The sequence below is a fragment of the Panthera onca genome, chromosome D2, assembly GCF_046562875.1.
Source record: "Panthera onca isolate mPanOnc1 chromosome D2, mPanOnc1 haplotype 2, whole genome shotgun sequence".
NCBI lineage: Eukaryota > Metazoa > Chordata > Mammalia > Carnivora > Felidae > Panthera > Panthera onca.
This window is the reverse complement of record NC_138349.1, coordinates 63,776,856-63,801,359: the sequence shown is the minus strand read 5'-3', so window position 1 is coordinate 63,801,359 and position 24,504 is coordinate 63,776,856. Positions and strand designations below refer to the sequence as shown.

Below are 24,504 nucleotides of genomic sequence, written 5' to 3'. Positions count from 1 at the left end.
CAGTGGTTTTGCTGATAGGAAAGCTGAGCAGATTAGTAAATAGCTTGCCCAGGCAACATGGCTGGTTAATGGTAAACCAAAGACTAAAATCCAATTCTCCCAACCTATAAACCACATTCTCTTTCCACTAACTCTGCCAACTCTATTCCTGATGTCAACTGTTCTTAAGTTTGTCTTGTTTTCTTGAACTGACATTCAAGTTCATGGCCTGTGGTCCAACATATCCTACCTTTCCCCTATTGCCATTTTTACTCTTTATCATGTTCTGTGGATTTTTACCTTAAAAATAGACTCACTGCCTTATCCGATTCATTCCTTTCCACAACTTCCATGACTACACTCCCCTTTAACTTTGAGTACTGTAAAATTGAACTCCTCCGGGAACCTACTGGGTAAACTGACTCCTATTTTCCTTATTTCTCCTAGATTTGAACAATCTTCCCATTATGACTTGCTCTCACATTGCCCCATGATATTCAGAGTATAATTTTGCACTGCTTACCTCAGTTTAGTGGTAAAGATACAAGGGCTTTTACACTTGTTGAAAATTGCTTTGTGGAAGTTCTCATACCCCTCTCTGATCTCTCATAACAAAATTAGATGTGTTATACTGAATTCTCTTTTTATCGCCTATTTTTGTTTTATGAATCATCTTTTCAACTAATTCCTCCAGTTCACTGATGATAGATAGGGATTGTTTTAAAGGTCTTTCTACAGACATATTAATGTTAGAGATATGGAATGCAAGTTCAAACAGTAATTCACCTTATGGTTTTTCCTACAAACTAGAACATGAACTTCTCTAGAATAAGTATTCTTTTTAATTTTGTAAGTCCCAATAGTGCCTTACATAGGGTTCTAATACAGGGACAACCAGTATCTGAACACATTTTTGGGTACTGTAAGTCCAGCATGTTCACATGAAGTGAAACACGGGGCTGGGTTAAAGTTCTTTTAAGAATATATGAATGCAGGGGCACCTGGGTGGCTCATTTGGTTGAGCATCCGACTTCGGCTCAGGTCATGATCTCACAGTTTGTGAATTCAAGCTCCGCATCAGGCTCTGTGCTGACAGCTCAGAGCCTGGAGCCTGCTTTGGATTCTGTGTCTCCCTCTCTCTCTGCCCCTGCCCTGCTCACACTGTCTGTCTCCCTCGAAAATAAAAAAAAATAAACATTAAAAACAAAAAGTAGAATATATGAATGCATGTGTGTATATCAGCTATATCTTCTCATTCCTTTCTTTATGTATGTTACAATGTTATATGGCACACTATAGAAACAAGGTAAGAATTTATATGCCAGGCCCTGGGCTTTGTGTTACATGTATTATCTAATTTAATCATCATGACTATCCTATGAGGCAAATACTATTTTTACATTAAAGGATAAAAAACAAACAAACAAACAAACAAAAAAACCTTAGATGAGGTTTTTAAATAAAAAAAAAAGCCCCAAATCATACAACGAGGTCATGTGGACTCAAGTTAATCCGTGTCTAATTCCAGAGTCTATACTCTCAGCTACCATGCAGTGTGACCCAGGGCAAGTCTTCGACATTTGCTTAGTGGGCTAGGAAGTTAATTCATGTACTTAGCACAATGCCCTACACATAATTACCCAGTAATATTCCTTCCTTATCATTTCACCATGACAGGGTTAAAAGGTCAATAAGACATGCTTCCTGTCCTTGAAAAATCTAATTTATGGTAGGCAGAATTCTAAAATGGCACTCCAAGACTTCCTGCCCTATGAATATAGCATACGCATGATTATGCGATATTAAATGCAAAAGAGATTTTTCCAGATGTACTTAAGGTTACTAATCAGTGGGCCGTGAATTATCAAAAGGGAAATTATCCCGGTGGGCTGCATATACTCACATAAGCCTGTAAAGAGCAGTTCTCCCCAGCTGGTAGTGGATGGAAAAGTAAGACAGACTTGAATCCAATGGATTCAACTCCTCTGTGAGCAAATTTAATGAGCTGAAGTTAGATTGAGGGGGCCAGATGCAAAAACTGAAGAGTGATCTCCAGTTGCTGAGAGTGACCCCTGACCAATACACAATTCTGGTGTCAGCAGGAATAATAAGGCTAGAAGCAGATCTTCCCCAGACGCTTCAGATTAGAGCCCAGCCCAGTGGACACCTTGATGTCGGCCTTGTGGGATCCCAAGCAGAGAAACCAGTGGAGCCCATTTAGACCTCTGATCTAAGGAAAAGTGAGATAATGAGTGGATGTTGTTTTAAATTGATAAGTTCATGGTACTTTGTTATGCAGGGGGACACAACACTATGAACAAGGGCTTAGGCCGCAGACATAGATATAAAGCACAAACGGAGTGGACCTACCTAGGTGGAGAGACTGAAGAAGCCTGAAGTCTTGGGGAATTTAGAGGTGCTACCATTTTGAAGAATGAATGAAACTTGCTGGCTGTGGGTTGAGGGAAGACTTCATGGAGAAGACAGGGAGGAAAGATATTCTAGGCAGAGGGGCTAGCACAAGAAAATGATGAGCAAGCAGAAACTTGTGGCAAGTCCACATGCTGAGAGCAGCAGAGGAATGGGCCGAGCAGGGTGGGGGAGGTTGGAGTGAGACTGGGACGCTTTCTGTCGGCTGTGGAGAGGTCTGGACTTCCATTCCGCCAGCACTGGACATACTTTTAAAAGCATCTTCAAAAACTAATTGAAAATATCTGGATTGAAGACTTAACAGTATATGTATGTATCTATAGTTTTACATTTTATACAAACGAACATGTTTTAATGCTCGAGCTAAGAGGATGGATAACTCTTAACACTCTCTCCTCTTTAATATAAAACTAAAATTGCCAACAACGAATTAAGAAGCATTTATTAAGATGGCTAAATTCAACAAAAATATATCCACACACAGAGAGAAAATTTGTTTTGAGTTAACAAACGTAAAAATATAACACTCAGGAAAGTACCCATTTTCAACAACAAAAAATCTATTAAAAATGTTTTTGAGTATAGCTGACACACGGCGTTAGTCAGTTTCAGGTATACAACACAGTGATGCGACACGCCTATACGCTATGCTGTGCTCACCACAGGTGTAGCCACCACCTGTCCCCATGCATGGCTATGACAGTATCACTGACTGTCCTCTCTAGGCCATGCCTTTCACTCCCGTGACTTACTCATCCCATAACTGGAAGCCTGTGTCTTCTGCTCCCCTTCACCCATTCTGTCCATGCCCCCAGCCCCCTTCCCTCTGGCAACCATCAGTTTGTCCTTTGTATTTATAGGTCTGATTCTGCTTTTTGTTTAAGACATTCTATTTTGATAATGTTGAAACATGTTTATGACATGGCACAATTATGTACATACAAGGTCTTTTCAATCCCTGTCTCCTTTAGTAGTTACAATAAGAGATTACCATATCTCCGAAAGCAAACTGCTGTGATTTAAAACACAATTTTCAGTAAGATTTGGAATGATCTTGCCTAATTTTCTAATGATCAAACATGCCAGGATTGGTATTTTCCGATATTCAGATTAATAAAAATACCTCTGTAATAAATCTCCTCAGAGAAAGAGAAGCTTTTCCTAAAATGAAATGTTAAATATTTCTGGTCACGCTTCACAATTTCAAAATAAAATGTTGAAATAATATAATTGAGCCAGGATTGTTCATTTCTCTCCCCCTCCCTTGAGGAGCTCTATGGGAATAAATTAAGCACTGAGGGAGGTACATTACAATAAGGAGTCTCCTTGTGGCTACAGCAACTGAGTATCCCAGGTCCCTAATTTATCATTAGAGTGACCTAAAGCTCTGGGCAAATTCTGCATCAGTAGCCTAAAGCTAAGGTTATATGAGTAGATTTTTAAAAGAGTATCCTATAAGAAGGATTATATACAAACATTTTAATAATTGTTAGTTATATGTAGGATATCAAATATTAGTCTTATAATAAGAAGCACCAGCTACTGGGTATGTCTTTCTCTGATTAAACTGACTTCACAAGAGTTTACTTCTATCAATGTAGCACAGAGGGGTATCTAAAGAAAAATCAAGCAAATGTCTTCATAAATCAGTTCTTTTAATGTATAGAAGTTTTAATCACATGACCTTGGCTTCCTTACCAATCACTGGTACTCTTATATATACATATAGATATAGATATAGATATAGATATAGATATAGATATAGATATAGATATAGATATGGATATATATATATAACCATATATATATATAGGTATATATATGGATATATATATAAATCCATATCTATATCTATATCTATATAGATATATATATATAACCATAATAGAATATGTCTTAATCCAGATACTTGACCTACATTTAATTAAAAAGTAAAAATGAGAAGCACCTGGGTGGCTCAGTCCATTGAGAACCCAACTTCGGCTCAGGTCATGATCTTGCAGTTTGTGAGTTTGAGCCCCACATCAGGCTTGCTGCTCTCAGTGCATAATAGCCTCCTTCTGATCTTTTGTCCCCTTCTCCCTCTGTCCCTCCCCCAGCTCATGCTCTCTCAAAAATAAATAAAACATTAAAAAAATTAATAAAAAATAAAAAATAAAAATTACAGGGGCACTTGGGTGGCTCAGTCGGTTAAACCTCCTACTCTTGATTTCTGCTCAGGTCATGATCTCACAGTTTTGAGATCAAGTGCCATGTGGGGCTCTATGCTGATAGTGTAGGGCCTGCTCAAGATACTCTTTTTCTCTCTCTCTGCCCCTCCCCCGTTTGCACGAGCTCTCACTCAAAATAAATACACTTTAAAAAAACAAAATAAAAATTACAAAAATGCCAATTATACAAGCATGTCATAGAAAATAACACACACTACCATATTTTCAAATGAAGTCTTTTAAAACTTCAAAGGTAATACCCTTTCTAGTGTTAACTAAAAATATGCATGATCCCAAATAAACTGCTTTTTCATGACTATTATTAGCAGAGTTACATTAAACATGTAAACATTTAAAAATAGTGATGCTTTTGAAATCTAAGTGCACAAAGTCAACTCTGTCTACTTTATAGTTTAAGACTAATAGATCCCTGTATAAATGGTCATCAGTTAAAGTTTAATTACTGTTCAATAATTCACTCTTTAAAAAGACAAGGATTTTGATAAATTCTGACCACAGGGACAGATATTTTCCTGCCAAAGCATTTCTCTTCTTGTTCATGGTATAGCACTCTATCTATATCTAGTACAGTTGCCCCTCATTCATGGTAACACAGGTGATTACATTCAACTGGCATTTAACATAAATTGCATCAAACTGCCCTACAATTTCATTTTGGACTGAATTAATTAACTTCTCAGTAGGTGACTGAGGTGCTGAACATAAGCCTAAGGAAATACTTGACTGCTTAACCTACCTTAGATGAACTGTCTCTAACTCAAGGCAGCTTCCATTTTTAATAAATACTAGAAAAATGTATTTAGTAGGATCTTAAAGGGTAAAGATAAGGCATTTATAATAAATGGAATCAGTTTTCCACATACATGCACATCCATTTAAAAGAAGTCAGGGGGCACTGAAGACAGTTAAGGAGGATTTAACCAAACTCCCCAAGAGTTGGCATGCCTGATATTTTGAAAGACTGTTTACCTTAGGAGGTGTGTGTTTCCAGTAACAAGATGCCTTCTTTGTCCTTGGCAAGATGTTTAAATAAAAAGCTCACCACTTTGTAGCAAGTAAAAATAATACTATCTTAATGCTGTTGTAATTTATATCCCAGAGTTTGAGATGTAAATGTAATTTTCTAAGACATTATCTTCAGATCACCAGAATTATCATAAGATCATAAAATATCTATTCTTTTTTCTCTAATTATAATATTATTATCAAGATCTGACAGCTAACTCTTTGTTTTCAAGTTTATGGTCTTCATCTATCAAGAAACAAATTAAAAGGACAAAGAATGTGAAAAGCCAGCTCATCAAAAGCTGAAATGTCTTTCATTACACGGCATATTTTTATATGTCATAAACTTCCGGTTTAGGAAATGCGAAAACAAATACTTCTTTTGACGAACTCCTTGACAAAGTGTTTAAGTATTTTTAGATTTTTTTTTAACTGTGGAAGGAAGGAAGGAAGGGAGTAAGATGGAAAGAAGGAAGGGAGGGAGCCCCAACTCTGTATTATACCTTTTGGGGGGAAGTGAATGAACATTTAATGAGCACAACGTTAAAGGAAGTGAGGCTGGAAACTTCAGCCTGAGTGCAAAGGCTGCGTAGCGTACAGTGAGACGGGCCCCCAGAAACGGCCTGAATAATTGCGGGAGGGAGGTGGCCCTTGGTCAGGCTTCACATAGACGGTTCTAGCAGGAAGGGCTTCAGCCTTGTTTCAAAGTGCCCCACTGAGGGCACAACTGCTACGTAGGTTCTCTAGGAGTATATTCTCTTTCCAGTACACCCTAAATCTTTCTTGATATAATATGCATGAGGAAATGACAAGAATATAATTTGGAAGTTTTAACACCGGTTGTTATAAGGAAGGCTTCCACTAAAAAAAAAAAAAAAAAAAAAAAAAAAAAATGCTTAGATGCCAGTTTCGGAAACAATTTTGCCTGCAGCATCTTCTAGCTCAATAATTTAGTGGCGATGACAGTCACAAATGCTGTCAAAAACAGCAGTGAGGCTTAAAAAATAAACAAAAATTCAAACCATAATATCCTGTAGATTTTTAATATGCCCTTTACTGATTTGGCAACCACAACAGACATTGAGGAGAGCCTCCTAGTTAGAAAAAACAAATTAATCCTACCTTTGCAGGTTTTCATACACGTGACTGTCTCTACACCCTCTAAGGCATGCATACGGGGCTTCCTTCTCATCAAATACTATGTCTGTCCTGGTGTTCGTGGTCACAAGAGACCTTTTGTATCATTACTCCCTCGAGTTGCAATTCTGACTAGGAGGCCCGGGGAAACACAAAAGTAACCTGGCAGTTACATCATTCTCTATAAATGAAAAAAGACTGCTATCTAAAAATAATGAAAGACTCCATTTAAATTAATGTTATTTTTTGTCAAGTGTTCATTTTACTTTGTAATAATGTAGTTCTGATCCAAATAGAGTTCTCATGAGCTTTAAAAAGATCTCTAGAGATTATACGCAGGCCAGTAATTTAATTCTTGAATTTTTATGTCTTGCAATGACATTTAGGGTTCAGTGTGATTTCACATTTTTTGGTGCTGTTGCTGACACCTTATGGAAACTGTTTTATTTGAAAATTCTGATTTGATTTTTAAAACTGTTCAGTTCTTGTTTAGAAGAATCATTATTATTTAAAAAATGGATTTTTTTGTTCCTTAAGGTATGCATCCTCTTGCTGTTGATTTCATAATCCTGTTTGGGTCACTGTGATTAGTTGCTATGGAAATTACCTCCTATGGAAATGATTCCAATGTCATTGTTGTAAGAATATGACTTTTAATGAATAATATCAATAGCAGACATCAACCCTTACTAGAAAAAAGGAAATTTAATTAAAATGTTTTAAAAGGATTAATTCTGAAAATTATCATCATGGCCAACTTTTCTGATATTTTTCAATCGGCCATCTGCTTTTTAAATAAGCATTAAATGAATTTTAAGGTGTTAATCAGCTACTCACTTCCCCAAATTCCAATGTCACAATGGAAATTAGCACCATGCATAGAAAAGTGGAAATAAAGAACATTTCATTTACCTTTTCTCTAAACTAATAAATGTTATGCTTCACTTTATGAGTTAATGTCAACAGGATTTCAGGGCTCATCAAGGAAGCAACTTTGAATAGCACATTATAAATCCCCTTTAAAGATGAAGAATTTAATATTCCAAAATTTATCCCAGGAATTTGAAAGGTCAGTGAGTTAACTAGTGAGTTAAACAATAGATGAGAGCCAGTGAACCATTAGATGAGAATTCCAGAATGCTAAGAAGAAATTTTCTTGGGTGGATTCTATAATTTGTGGTTTAAATAAAACTTTTGAAACATTCCATTAGTATTAAAATTCTCACAATGAGAATATGGCTCAGATTTAACACATTTTAAGTTACTAGACAGTCTCTCCCCAAAGAAATTTTAATGCCTTCTTCTGCCTAGTGCTTGCTCACTGCTGGTACTAATTTAGGAATAAATTAACCCTTCCAACAATTAGGATATTGTCTAGAAACTGCCTCTTGCACTCTACTGGGGAAATCACTTACGTTCTGAAAATCAGAAGTAAAAGAGAAATCCATTTCTTCATTATAAAACATTTTTTATACCTAATAGCTTATTAATTATTGATGTAAATCACTATCATATTTACCAACATAATTATGTATTACTATATCACCAGTGCTTCTGAATTAAGCCTAACAGTTATAGATTTTCTTAAATGTTTTATACATTAAGGGTTTTCTATACTTGTGCTTGCAACCATGATCGAGGATCCAAAATGTCTTTGATAGATTTCTGCCTCGGAGCTGGCACTGGCTTGGCTTCAAAATTGGTTTTAGTGTCTGTGAGTTCGCCATCAGTTAAATTATTTTTCCTGGCAGGGAGAAGTTTTCGAGGAGCAGCCATTGGTTTCTGTAAGTGATGCATTAGGGTTGATAATTTGGTATCCAAAGGCGAGGCCCAAGATACACTTGCTTTTTCCCAGTTGTCCTTAACCAATTGATCTGTGTTGCTCTGTGTTTTTAAGCTGAATCGAGCTTTATCAGAAGGAGGAAGGGGAGCACGTCTCTTTTTCCCTTTCCCGTCATGTAACTGCTTGCTTGCAGGAGATAACACCTTTTTCTGGATAACCACTTCATGATTACCATCAAAGAGGCTGGCCCAAAGAGGTGGTGAGGGTTCTTCCTGCTGACCAATAAGAAACTGTCCATTTGTCTCTTCAAGTTTTTTTTGTATGGTCTCAGTTAAACTTTCAAGTTTTATAGGTGAATCAATGCCTGTAATGATTTTGAGAAGAAAATGCATGGGGAAAATTCAGAAGCTGTGTACACTTTGAGTCAGTTATTGTTTTCTAAACCAACATCTATAACGGTCATCAAAACACACTGGATAAGCAAGTGATTTGGAGTTGTTTTTCTTTTTCTTTTTTTTTAAGCATTTGCTTGTAAAAATAACCCTTCCCCTACCAACAGAACCAAAAACTAAGGAGCTCATTCACTGTGCGCCACACATGCACGCACATGCATAAATGTTCCTAAATAAACGCGTAAAACTCAGCTTTCAAAGGAGTAGAGTTACATCAGGATTTTTTTTTTTCAATTCTGTAGATTAAGTACTTATTAAATAACTTTTCTTGGATTTAAAATCTATTCTGATTTCTAGGTAAGAGTGGATTCCCTTTTTATAAAAGCCTGATATGTAAACTGGGACAAATGTAACTGGATTAGTATCCTTTCCTGTAGACTAGCAAAAGTCTCTGTTCATAGAGAAAAAAATTCCAAAACCAGAAACCCAAGGAAACATTTTGGTGATAAGGGTGCTGGATGAATTTTTCCTTGGGAAAAATAAGAGAATAGAGATAATGTCTATTAAATGAATCACTGGTATTTTCAAATGTGTAAACCCAAATCTATCATTTTTAATCTAACATTTTAAAGTAAGTGTAAAGTATATATTGGTGGCAAAACAGACTAGAATTTAGTGTTGACCTGTGTTCACAGCACTGTTCACTCAGGCAATCCTACAAAGATAAATAATTACCCTTCAAAGTGTGGGAAAATGGAATATTAACGAGTCTAGAAATTTAAAATTTTCCAAAGCATTAAACTTAACCAAATTTTTGACCTGAGATGAAAGAACACTTCCATTTACTAGTATTCATTTATCAACATTACTTTAAAACAAATTTAATAAAATACAGAAAAAATTATAGAACGTGATTATATTTTAGAATCTGCAAGTTCACATTTTCAGAATTTTCATCAGCTACTCAGCTAATATTTATTTTCAGTGCACCTTTATTCATTTTGAAGCCTTAACATTTTTGTTTGATCTTAAGCATTCAAACTATGAAAAATGTGTATTCATTAATTTTGTATTAATTCATCTATTAAACATGAGTTCCTCAGTCTATAATCATAGTCTTTTTTCATTCGTTTTGACTGCACCCTGAAAATTTTAGCATTTTAATGTCAATAGAATAAGCTGCTTGAGTATGGACAATGTTGTTTTTGTTACCCCGAAGCTTAGAAAAGACAAACCCCACTTACTCATATCATGGTAGACTGAGGTCGCCTCTTTTGTCAAGAACAAAGGTGGTTTCCGTGGTGACATAATCTCAATTTTCATAAGTTCTTCACAACAATGCTTCCATTGGCCTAAGAAAGACAGAAAAAGGCAGGCTAGTTTAAAACATAAATGTGAAGACGTATACTTCATTTTCAATAGATATCAACATATTTTTTTTGCTGTGAAAAATAACAGTGAATTTATAAAGCATTGCCTTAAGGAAGCCACAAAAACCTAATACTACCAATGATTTTACAGTCCACGTCTGAGCACAAAAGTAATCTATTTTAAGAATAAGTTCTGTGCACAGATATAAGAAGCTAAGATCTCTAGGCTATTAAATACTGTACGATTTCACTGGCACAGTAATGATCAATAACTAAAATTTCTATTCATGGCAAAAGTTGGCACAAGTTTTCCTCTGTTAAATATTAAATAAAAATACCCAGTATTTAAGACATTTGAAAGGTAAAAATCAACCAAAATATAGTTAGAAATAATGCTTCTCAAAAATGGCTTTAATTTTGAAAATTCTAAGAAATAAGAATTGTTTATTTAACAATTATTTCTTCAAATGATTATGCTTTTCAAAAATCACATAACTAGAAAAATGCTGCATTTTCAGTCAAGTAAAAGGTATATAAAAGCCCATTACAATAAAAACACATTACTCCAAATTCTAACTGGATCTAATTTATTCAGGAAGGACACTTTAAATAAAGCCAGTAGTTACTAGGAATAAAAAGTACTCTTAAATAAGTTGTTTCAATTTTTAAGTTAAAATTTTGAAGTGTGAACATTAATTTTTCTTTTAATTATGTTTTATTATTTTCATCTTAAAATTCTCAGATTAATCTCTTCTGAGTGGTGGATATAAACAACTTAACCTTTCCATATTTATTGTGCACCTACGCACTGGGTAACAGCTGTGCTAGAAACCATGCATCTCTCTGTTCATATTATAAAAGCAGGTTACTGGGGTTCACTATGCTTACACTCTATCTTACATCTGTAGAAAAGTAAATGTCATACACATATGTGTCTTTTTGGAATGATTTATGAACTATATTTCTCTTCCTTTTTATTATATTCTCAATATCCAATTTAGTTATATTCGATAGCTTAAAAATGAAAGACATTTCACGTTTAGTCAAATTATCTATTCATTTTTGTTGTTTTAAATCTAATATACAGCCATGGTTATATGGTAATATGCATAAATTTTAAATCCATCACTTTAAATAGTTAAGAAACATAAAAAACCTTTTAGTGTGTTTTATTACAATGCTAAGTATAGAATATGGCAAAAATTTCAAAATAGCCCACATAGCATCTCAGAGAGAGAACAAAATCTTGAGTTTGAGGCTTCAAAGGTTGCTCTGCAGAATTTAAATCTAGTAGGATCTGAGATCTGATAACTTATTCCTCCCCTCTACTTCCTTTTTTAGATAAATATATAAAAGCCAGCTTTTCCTTCTTGGGGCAGAAAAAAATTAAGGTCTTATCTACTGGAAAAATAATGAAATACTTTAAGCTAGCAAACATTTCTCTGTCAAATCTTAGGCAAATTACAAAGTGCCGTATTTTCTCTATATTGATAGATTAAAGCTGTTCATTGTTAAAGTGGTAGCAGAATATTAATCATGTTGAAAACTGGAATATAAAGTCATGTTACCCATGTGTAACTGAAGTCAGAGGTACAAGTGTGGAATGTTCACTGGTCAATTTTACAATGGAAACATTTATTTTACCAGTGAATAAATTAGTATGCAAAGTTATACATGATACCAACATGTTAACATAAAAAAAAAAGGCCCCAGTATGAAATATTAAATGGCTATGTTGTCTTCACATAAAATCTGTCTACTGGAGGTGTTTACCACAATAATATTTGTTATAATGTTCCCAGTCAAATGATCTGTTATGCTAAGCTGCTTATGTTGACTCAATATGTATATTATTAAATACTTGAAACAAATTTATCTTTGACCCACCACTCCTACCCCTTTTGATTATCCAGAACAGTGTCATTCCTTTTACGCGTTTTTCAGCTCTCAAATATTAAAAATTAGCTATCACATCCCCCTTGGCTTCCAACCTCCACTCTTCATTCATCTCTGTTCCTCTGCAGGCTTAGTGTCATTAATGTTTTCTTGTGATTTTTAATCTCACTCTTTCAATTTTCTACTCTTACACAGAGTCAAATAATTGAAATTTGCTCTAAATATTAAATTACTCTTAATTTATTCTGCCTTGAATATCCATCCTCTACTATGTTCTACATATCACATTTCACCTAAGATCACAACAGGCTACACTTACCATGAGGAAGATAAAACATTTAAAGTACAAGTCAATTTTTAGGATTTGATCTTTGCTTCATATCTTCATACACAATGAATTCTTTTTAAAAAATGTTTATGTATTTATTTTGAGAGAGAGGGAGAGAGAGAGAGAGAGAGAGAGAGAGAGAGAGAGAGAACCCCAGGCAGGCTCCATAGTGTCAGCGCAGAGCCTGAAGCGGGGCTTGAACCCACCCATGGAACTGTGAGATCATGACCCGAGCTGAAATCAAGTCAGATGTTCAACTGACTGAGCCATCCAGGTGCCCCATACACAATGTATTGTAAAATGTGAATCTAATAGAATTTATACTTCAAAAACTAGATAGATTGGCAGATTTTATCCCAAATCATTAAATACTAAAGAAGTAGCCAGATCTAAGAACCTAGTTGTCATCGCTTTCTTATTTCGACAGTTGTATCACGAGATTTATATCCCTCCAACTCCCTATTTTAGCATGATAAATTACTTTATGTAATCTGGACAATAAAAACATGAGATCACCTAGTAGTAGTTGATATCCAGACTATAATATTCTGCATTTTTACCTCCTCTTACCCTGTTCCTGTTTTTATACACATAAACATTTTTATAGAATCACTTCTAAAAATAATATAGTCTTTGTAAGACAAACTCTCTAAAGCAGAGCATTTAGGAAAGCAGTTAAAATTTCAGATGTGATCAGCAAACAAAAGGAAGTTGTTGTCTTTTAAGTTACACATCTAAGATCAGCTGAAGTTAAAAAAAAAAAATGTAGTGCATGCTGATAAGCATGGAACAAATATTCAAACGCCTATTGAGTGCCTAGGGATAGTACTTAAGGAAAACAAGTCCTAAAGAACTCCAGAAGGCTATAGAGGGAGTCCTCTAGTTTCCTGCAGTAAACCAGACATCTCTTCAGGCCTCAATTTTCTCAACTTTAGAGCAGAGGAAAATAATTTCTGCCCTGCTGGGCTGTTGTGAGAAATAAATGAAGCTATATGGTATGTTGAAGGTAATCAATACGTTCAGTTCCCTTTCTGCGTCCTCCCCAACCATCACTAGAATACTTGACCAGGCCATGGATCACACTGGGGACAGGAGGTATTAACTCTTTTATAAAGTTTCCCAAAATAGCTCATTAAGAAGTCCTAAAATTTCTGTTGGATTATTTCTAGGGGTTGAAGAAATAACTTTGATTGTTTGGAAATGGCTATCCTTTGTAATTCTATAAAAAAGCATTCTAAAGATATAAAATGCTGGTTGAATCTAACAGTAGGCTTAGTTTGACTAGAAATAGCCCTTATCAATAGTTCACATTTACACAAGTGCCCTCCTTAATACCCATCACCCATCTAGCCCATCCCCCATCTCCCTCCCTCCTATCTCAATATATCATTTCAATATTTTCTTGTTGATAAAATTCTTCCTTAACTTGAGAATACTAGATCACACATTTTACATAGTAAAACTCTTATTATATTACTATCACATTGTTTTTAAAATCATGGGCTGTACTATTGAAGCTGAAAAACCACATGTATGGTTTAAAAAAATTTTTTGGATGATGTCCAAAATGATATTATAACGAATCTGGAGTTAACAGAAGGTTACATAAAAATGAATTTCCTTCTGAACATTTCAACATTTTAGAATCATCACTAACCTAGAGAAGTGTTTCACTCCTCAAATGGATTGTTATCCCTTTGATTAAACACACTGCTTTAACCAATTAAAACCTAATATTTTGAAAAAATGTGGTCTAGTTGTTTTAGGGACCAGAGGAACTTAAAAAGTAACAGGTAGAGATACTAGGAATTCAAATGTATAATAAACTATAGTTAAAGTCAGGCATTGGGGAAAAGTTGAGAGAAAAAGTGATCAATGCATTGATGATATACTATCATTTTATTCAAGAGCATAAAAAATTCTTGATACAAATTATAACATTATAATTGTAATATTTAGATTGCTTTGTGCATCCTTTCATGATACATGAATATAATACTGGCAAATCCAAAAATTAACTTACTAAGATCAAAAAAATGCTGCCAGAAGGCTTCCATCCATTTCTGGAGATCTTCTCTACTGTCCACTGCAAAAATATGAGTTACAGACTGTCCAGCAACAGGGTTGATAACAGAAAAATTATGAATTTTTTTCTTGGCATCCTTATCCATTGCACGAATTCTGGTTTCCTAAAAATTAAGACAAAATTAATGTTTTACAAGAGAATATTTTTGTAATTAACAAATAAGTATTTTACTGCTCACTACCACACTTAGAGCAGATACATTTATAAATCTTGTTGCTGATCATTTAAAATGTGGAACTTTGAGAATTTTCAAAATTCAGACTCAGATCACCGAGTTAAAAAATGCTTTGTAGTAAAAATACTGAACAGTGTTTCAAAGCATGCTACATATAGAACTTACATTAAATTACATGAGATTAAAACATAACCTGTTTTGATCCTTTTAAGTAGGAGTATGCTGTCTTTTATATACATCTTAAAATTTGCAATAAAACAAGTATGGCATGTCATAACTGTAATGTGAATTATATTAACTACATTTCCAACAGTAATAAAATAAAAGAATCAGTAAAGTACGTTTGTTATTCTAATATTCAGGCATTACATACAGTGTTATCACTTAAAGCAGTAAAACCATAACTTAGTGTTTACTGCAGCAAAGCAGTTAGGTTTTTCCCATTAACATTTATTTCATATGTAACATTCATTTACAAAGCTCATAGCTAAAGATCCACGAAGTACTATAACCTTCATGATGGTAACAATTATTTTTTTAAATGCTGAATGCAACACTCTACAACAAAGGCAATGGTTTCATTCATGTTTATAGTCTTAAGCTTTTTTTCTGAGTGGTACTAGGTACGACATTATGGTGCTTACTGTGTCTACATGTAGAAAGCCTGTTCCCAAGTGACACAGGCACCACCATGCCACATGACAAGCTAGCAACTACATGTAGTTTCCAAGGAGTTTTGGGGAAACAATGGGGATTTGGCTGTCTGGATAATGAGTGATATTATTCTAGAGCAGTGCTGTCCTGCACAAGTGAGCCACATCTGGGGCGCCTGGGTGGCTCAGTTGGTTAAGCATCTGACTTTGGCTCAGGTCATGATCTCGTCATGGTTTGTGAGTTCCAGCCCCATGTCGGGCTCTGTGCGGACAGCTCGGAGCCTGGGGCTTGCTTCGGATTCTGTGTCTCCCTGTCTCTCTCTGTCCCTCCCCTGCTCACGCTCTATCTCTTTCCCTCAAAAGTAAATATTAAAAAAATAAATAAATAAGTGAGACACGTGTAATTGAAGATTTTCTAGTATCACATCAGAAGGTAAAATGAAAACTGGTGAAAATAATTATGTAATAATTATTACAATATTTTGAAATAACGTTTTTATGGGTGCCTGGGTGGTTTAGGCACCTGAGCGTCCAACTCCTGATTTCAGCTCAGGTCATCATGATCTTCCAGTTGGTGGGTTCAAGCCTCAGCGCAGAGCCTGCTTGGGATTCTCTCTCCCCCTCTCTCTGCTCCTCCCCCGCTCACACTCTCTGTCTCTCTCTAAATAAATAAACACCTTTTTAAAAACTTAAAAACAATAAAATAAAAGGGGCGCCTGGATGGCTCAGTAGGTTGAGCATCCAACTTCAGCTCAGGTCACGATCTCGTGGTGAGTTCGAGCCCTGCGTCAAGCTCTATGCTGACAGCTCAGAGTGTGCAGCCTGCTTTGAATTCTGTGTCTCCCTCTCTCTCTCAAAAATAAACATTAAAAAAATAATTAAAAAAATAAAATGTTCTTCTGCAACCCAATGCATCCAAAATATTATTTTAATGTGTGATTGAAAAACTTTTTTTTGAGATATTTTACACTTTTTCATTCTAAGTCTCCCAAATCCAGTGTCTATTTTATACTTAAAGCACATCTCCATTTGGACCAGTCACATTATAAGTAACAGCCACTGGTAGCTAGTGTCTACTGTCCTGGGTAGAAGAGTTCTAGAGGAATATGTTTAAACCTATTGTAGTGGGTGCAGAAGAGGATTTAGTTGGCAGTTACAAAAGCTGATTAGGAGTGAGAAGAAATTCCTCACTTCTTTCAGTACTGAGTGAAGAGAAATTGCATGTATTCTCACATACCAAAACTGACATATACATATAATGATGTCTATGGACAGGAGCAAAGACTTACAAAGAAAAGCTATACATTCCCTGAAGCATGGGAAAATACAGACAGGTGAGCACCATATAAACACTAGTTCCCCCTTATCCTCAGTCTGTGCTTTCTGCAATTTCAGTTGCCCCAGTCAACTGTGGTCCACAAGCAGATGATGCTCCTCCTGACACGTCATCAGGTCAGCAGAGCCTAATGCTTCTACGTCATCATAATGCCTACGTCACCCACCTCACTGCATCTCATCACACAGGCATCCTATGGTCTCACATCCATCACAAGAAGGGTGAGTGTGGCATAATAAGATATTCTGAGAGGCAGAGAGGCCACATTCATGTAACTTTCATTACAGTATATTGTTATAACTATTCTATTCTATTAGTTATTGTTGTTAATCTCTCACTGTGCCTAATTTATAAACCAAATTACCACAGGTATGTATGTATGTATAGGAAAACACAGTATATATAGGGTTAGGTACTGTCCACAGTATCAGGCATCCACTGGGAGTCTTGGAACATATGCCCTGCAGTTAAGAAGGGACTACTGTGGATGACAGAAGTTCTTTCCTGAAGGAAGGAATTCTTATGCAAAAATCACATGAGAAAAAATGTATGCTGCATGAAGTAGCAACCTAACTTTGAAAGTCTGGAGTATCACAAAACATAAGGATTAGTAACCATCTTAGAGACACTGTCATTTTTGAAATGTAGGAGTGTAAGTGTCTTCAGAGGATTGTAATGGACTTATGGTCAACATTGTAATTTAACATAATGGTCTTTTTACATTCCTATGCCATGGTAATAAACTTTGTGAATTAACTCTTTTAAGCAATTATTTATACAATATAAAAACAAAATGGTACCCTAATTGATATCCTTGCAGGCTGAAAATGCATGTAATCAACCTCTTTAAGTATAACGCTTATTATCACCAGCAGAGAATGACTGAAGCTCCAGAAAGAATCTTTAATATGCTCTCAGTAAGACTTACTGAAGGCTGACTCAGTGGGGGAGGAAGGCAGGAGAATCCTCTATTCTCTCAGTATTAAAAAAAAACAATAAAATATGAATTATTCTTGTTGTTGAAATTGTGCTTTTCTCTCCATTCAAATCTATCGGAATACAAATTTATGACTACCTTTTGTATGTAGGATTAAAATGGATTCAACTTTTAAATATGGAAAGTGTGATTTTTATAGATGAATATGTACATTTGTAATAATACCAAGATATCATTTCAAATGAAAATAGCTATGTAGAAAATCTGATGAACTGGATCATTTATATCTTTCTAAGAGAATATAATGCAATAATATATAAATACTGTACACTATACACTCCATTAGCTCTGAGGACCATAAATACCACTAAATTTTTCAAACATGAGAAGCTTTTAAAAGGTGCAAATGAAACGCAGAATAGATCATTTGAATTAACTTCTATATTTTATCACCCCAAATAATTTAACTAATGGGAATTTTTTCAACCAAAAACTGGATGTCAAAGAAAAAGTCATTAAATAAAGTTTCTGATAATGTCAGAAAGTCCATGCAAGCTGTTTTTCATTCTGGGCCAAGTATCAATAAGAGTTCTTGAAACTTCAGTGAGGAATGGATTAGAAAACATAAGGTGAATTTTAGGACTGTTATCATTGTGGGCTCACATGACGCTTAGATGAGGGCAGTGTCTCCTCTTAGCAGGGTTTGAAAGCAAGAAACAGGCATTTCTGCTCCCACTATTTCTCCCACCTAAAATACTGCCTGGCACTCACTAAGTGATTGAAAAATACATGAAGAATAAATTAATGAGATAAGAGAAGAGCAACTCAGATAATGACAGTTTTAGGTTGACATATGAGGATCGCAGAAATAGTCCTAATCCAACACTTTATAGATGAGGAAACTTATGTCCCAAAATAAGTTTTCTATCTAAAATCAGAGTTTCCTGTCTTGCTTTTTGCTAATCCCAAACCATTTAGTTGATTAGGGAGGTTTTACAGTCAACTTTTACTGCTCTGCAGATAAATTTGAGACTTCATTGTGAAATTTTAATCTTTGGCTGGATCTCCTTTTATCAGTCAACACATACTGAACTGGAACCTTCCACTGCATGAGATGGTGGGGACCCAGAGAAGGTCAACTGAAGTCAATACAGATATAATCTGAGAAGCCAATTTTGTAACAAAATATAATTTACTCTGAAATCAAAGGAAAGTTTCTTTTAGGCTGTTCATTATTTTAAATTAAAACTGTACTTCAACCTCTCTATTTCTGTGGTAATGGAAAATTACTAAACTGGGACTAGATTTATGCACTGTTTCTTACCTTACTTTTGACTATACGATCTTTAAAAAGTCTACTCCGTACCCAGATTATGGGTTCTAAATATTATTTCCTACTAAAAGGAATCAGAGCTCTTTATAGACATGGCTAATTCTTAGCTTGGGCCAGAAAATATATAGGATAATCCCTGAACTTCTTATCCTACCAAAAATCAAAGATTAATAGGATTGTATCAAAAGGACTCGAGAGCCAAACTGAAGAGGCTTCCAGTAGCCAAAGATGGGACTATCTAAATGTCAATAAGAATCCAATGGTAATGGATTAATGCATGAAATGTCTTTAAACCCATAAATTCTTAATGATATTTAAAAATGAACTCATTTGGGGGTAACTGGATAGCTCAGTCAACTAAGCATCCAACTCTTCATTTCGGCTCAGGTCAGGATCTCACGGTTGTGAGATCAAGCCCCGTGTCAGGCTCTGTGCTGAGTGTGGAGCCTGCTTGGGATTCTCTTTCACCCTGTCTGTCTCTCTGCCCCTCCCCCCACTCACTCACTCTCTCAAAATTTAAAAAAAAAATGGACTCACTTGTCACTTTTGAAGGATGCTAAGGAACCCCCTCATTGTTTTGGCAACTAGTTAAATCTTAAAGTCTTTATTCTGTCTTTCCTATAAGAATTGTACCTCAACCAAATAGCTGATAATATAGAGGTATCCCACCTAATAAATGAAGAAAGAATGTTAAAATACCACCAATTTGCAATCCCTAATGAAATAAAGGATGCAATCAATACTCACCTATGGATGTTAACATGATTAGAAGACCCAGGCAATTAAATGTCTCCCAATAAAAGTACACAATATTTCCTAAGATATATTGTTACTAACCAATCAACCAACAAACAAAAATCTGATCCAAAAATAGGAGAAAAAAAGACAACTCAAAGATGCAATCAGCAAAATTCAGAGTATGGAAAACTCTGTAGGAAAAATGACTCAATTTCTTCAATAAATTGTGTGTGTGTGTGAGAGAGAGAGTGTGTGTATGCATGAGACCAAGAGACAACTCCAACAGAGTTACAGATTTAAGAGATCAAATCAATTAAATGCAATATATAACCATTATTTTAAAATCCTGATTCAAAAGCTATTTAAAAAATTACAAGGCTGGAAAATTTGAACACTGAATTTTTGATGATATATTGACTATATATATGACTATAAATTTTCATTAAGTATGATAATTGTAATAATTATAAGTAAAATCATATAGCCTCCAGGATTTGCTTCAAAATAATTTTATGATGGACAATGTACGAGGATACAGACATGTTTATTTCTATCATTCTCTTTAAAGATTATCTTTAAATGTCCCCTCCCCAAATTAAAAATAAGCTACAAGTACAAAGAACTAAGTGCCTGCTTTCCTACCTATAATGCTGAGATAAAATTACTTCACTCACAGCTTCCTCATGAACATGTTGTTAAGAATAAATGAGTTCTTTGAAAGGTGTTTGGTCTAAAGTCTTGTTAATCAGGAATGAAGACAAAATGTTACTGACGAAAAACAAGCTTTAGACCTCATACACACTCTAGTAACAAAGAAAGCATACTTTCACAATATTTGGCAAGGAATGTTGGAAACACATAAACCATAACCATAAATCAAACCAAGCATTAGGAAGGATTAGTATTAGTGTGATATAATTATTTTCAATTTATGTCAATGAAATCAGATGTAAACTCCTAAAGGAAAAGGCTTAAGTAACTATTTTTGCTGTATTTAATAAACGACAATCTAAATAGTTGATAGGATTGAGACATTAAAGGACTAACATAATCAGAAAAAAAATCCCATGTGCTTCATAATAATTTTGCTTGTTAGGGTCCATGACAAACATAATGGTTAAAGCAATTTCAAGATAATTTAACAAAGATCTATCAGACCAAGTAGTAATATTGATTTGGTTAGTACAAATTTTATTATTCATTATTGAAATGATGTATAGTATCTAAATCAAGAAAAAACTTTTGATCTCAAAGACCCACACCACTTTTCCATTCCACTACTCACCCCACTGGCAATGGATAAAACTGGCTAATAAAATGTTTTCTACAATATATAGAAGATTCAATGGCACTGTTAAGTATCCCTTATTGGGAATGTCTTGCTCAACAACATTAATAGTGAAGTTTTTTGAAGTTGAAGCAATCACTTTGAAGTAAATCATCCTTTCAAATTTGGATTGAAAACAGGAGGGGAATAGCTCAGGCTTTTCTTCCCTTAATGTAACTATTTCCACAGATGGCTCCCTATGAAAATTAATAAACTGACTTAGCTTTACAGGAAATGCCATTTAGAAAAAATTACAGTTAGAGAACAGATCCTGTGATCAAAATAACAGAATTATTGTTTATATACCTTAGCAACTGCAAAATTTATGATTTCACATAATTTTTATAGTAGCATTAAGCAAAATTATTATTTTCTAAATCATGAGATAAGAAGAAAGACAGCAAAGAGAAAAGAACTCTGATTTATATTTAATATTTAACAGTATTAAGCATAAAAAGATGTTAGAGACCCAGAATTGAAAATATACTAAAAACTGAAACAAAACCATTCTTAAAAGTTTTATTTGGGGGCACCTGGGTGACCCAGTCAGTTAAGCGTCTGACTTCAGCTCAGGTCATGATCACATGTTTATGGGTTTGAGTCCGATGTCGGGCTCTGTGCTGACAGCTCAGAGCCTGGAGCCTGCTTCAGATTCTGTGTCTCCCTCTCTCTCTGGCCCTCCCCCTGCTCATGCTCTGTCTCTCTCTCTCCAAAATAAAAAATAAACATTAAAAACAAAAAATTTTTTTAAAAAAGTTTATTTGGTGCTTACCTGCTCTACATATCAGAAAATACCAAGTTGGCATTTATCAAAGATCCTGTTTAGCATGTATCCCATAGAAATTTCCAAAGTCAAACAATTAAAATACCTACCTTATATTTTAAGATCAAGTAATTTAAAACATTGAATAAATAAAAATCTATGAGTTTACCATTAATCTGGGGGGAACACAATAGACACAACATTCATTTGCTTCTTCTGGAGGGAGTAATGCTGCTCCGATACATACTGCCAATATCAATACAAGACCAAAATACCAACTCCTTACTCTGAAAATTGGTAATTAAAACAGTAAGCTTTTATCCTGCCATTTCAGGAGGGACTGGAATTCATTGTTGCTTGATGAGAAAAAGTCCTTCTTTATAAAAGAATGCCAGCTAATACATGTAGAATGAAGGATATTGTGAGAACAACATATGCAATCTCCAGTGTGATAACCAATTCAGACAAGGGCAATCCGGTCACTAAAACCATTATGTGAAAGACTACTGGACAACAAAGATATACAAACAGTGCCAAACTATCACCTCACTGATTACTTGCTAATAGTAAAGAGGATGGCTTACCGTTATGCAGGAGAGAGTTAGTAGTCACCACCTTAACCAAGTCATTAAATGTGGCATTGCCAAAATGAGACAACCCAGCATCATGTACCTCTGAACAGAATGCCCTGTAAAGTATCTGTCATTATGCATGAAATATTCTTGTAAGTAATGTTTAGAATGAATCTAAGCAAACCTCTAGACCTAATTTACAGTTGAGAAGAATGTACAATCCTTGAATGTTCCTAGATTGAAAGTAAAAGCTAAAAGGACACTTTAGGGAAAATGGGGAAATTTGAATATGGACTGGATATTAGAAGTTATAAGAGAATTATTGTCAGTTTGGCTAGCTGTGACGATGGTATTGTAATTTCATCTACACAACACACTTTTTTTTAAGGGTCCTATTTTTAAGAGTTGCATGTTGAAGTATTCAGGGATAAAGTATCAATGTTGGAGACTTATGTTCAAATGGTCAGCAAAAAATACAGATAAGAGACTTTACAGACTTATAGCTGTAAGATAAATAAGATCTGAGGGTGACTATAGCTGATAACACTACTGTATGATTAAAATTTACTAAGAGAGTAGAACTTAAATGTTGTCACAAAAAAGCTTAAAAAAACCTATAATCCAATACTGATTGTAGTAATGATTACACAACTGTATATTATTTGTCAAAATTATCAAATTGTACATTTATAATTGGTGAATTTTATTTTATGTCAACTATACCATCATAAAGCAAATTAAAACTAAATACAAAGAGTTTATGGGGCGCCTGGGTGGTTCAGTCAGTTAAGTGTCTGATTTTGGCTCAGGTCATGTTCTCACGGTTCGTGGTTCGAGCCCTGCATTGGGCTCTGTGCTGACAGCTCAGAGCCTGGAGCCTGCCTCCGATTCTGTGTCTCCCTCTCTCTCTCTGGCCCTCCTCTCTCTCTCTCTCTCTCTCTCTCAAAAATGGATAAACATTAAAAAAATTTTTTTAAATACTTTTGTTTTGGGGCACCTGGGTGGCTCAGTCAATTAGGCCTCTGACTTGGGCTCAGGTCAGCATCTCGCAGTTTGTGAGTTTGAGCCCCACGTAGGGCTCTGTGCTGACAGCTCAGAGCCTGGATGCTGCTTCCATTCTGTGTCTCCCTCTCTCTCTCTGCCCCTCGCTTGCTCACACACACTCTCTCTTTCTCTCTCTCTCCCTCAAAAATAAACAAACATTAAAAAAATTTTTAAAAAACACTTAAACTCCCCCCCAAAAGAAAAAAAGAGATAAAGCAAAGATGACAACAATGGTAACTGTTAAAGCTAGGTGGTATGAAAGTGTCACTATAGTATTGTTACAACTTTTCTATAAATTTGAATAATTTTCTAAGTTGAGAAAAAAATAAGTAAAAATTACTTTAATAGGAGATGTAATTACATAACGGCCAGGTTTACAGAAGTAACAAATACATTTCTTGACTGAGATAGTCATATTTAAACAAGAAGACCAGGGCATTTACTGTTAAAAGTGAAGTTTTCAGGTAAATGGAAGGGTTCAAAAGAAGCCTGAGGTAGAAGTAGGAACTGCAAAGAGAAAAGCTGCTACAGAGAAAGGGCAGGAATCAGTCCTGGAGAAAATTAAGACAGCAATGTCACAAAGCTAGAGAATGGAAGACTGTGTTATCAGTTTAATCTTTGAGATCAGCAACTAAATTATATTAATCTTCTCGACCTAACCCTTACCTCACGGTTTAATCTTAAAATTCTCTTTTGTACTTTAGACAAAAGTCATGTGCAATGACAATTTATGTCATCGGTCGTCAGGGTCAAATACAGCCCATACTGCCCCAAGTCTAAGGCTGAGTTATACAAATTACTAGATTAATCATTTTCCTGTGAATTTGTAATGGTCAATTGTGGAACCACCACTGGGATTTCTAAGTATGGTGATTTTAGTCATCTTAATAATGGAGCTGATTGACTACAGAATCCTATCAGTCACCAGGCCACCAGCTTTTATTACTACATGGAAAAATGAGTCAATTGAAAAAAGATTAATTCAGCCA

At 35.0% G+C, this 24,504-nt stretch overlaps 1 protein-coding gene across 3 annotated transcripts in view; it reads right to left on the bottom strand.

Moving 5' to 3' along the window:
• Nucleotides 1-6,669: 6,669 nt before the first annotated feature.
• Nucleotides 6,670-24,504, bottom strand: part of RTKN2 (rhotekin 2) — a 72,114-nt gene continuing 54,279 nt past the window's right edge. For all 3 annotated transcript variants that reach the window (XM_060642663.3, XM_060642664.3, XM_078434299.2), the window contains 3 exons: nucleotides 14,575-14,740; nucleotides 10,202-10,309; nucleotides 6,670-8,929 (listed from right to left, as the gene is read on the bottom strand). In XM_060642663.3, the coding sequence (XP_060498646.3) occupies nucleotides 8,394-8,929; nucleotides 10,202-10,309; nucleotides 14,575-14,740 (810 nt within the window). In that variant the 3' untranslated portion in view covers nucleotides 6,670-8,393. The remainder of the gene's footprint in view (nucleotides 8,930-10,201; nucleotides 10,310-14,574; nucleotides 14,741-24,504) is intronic.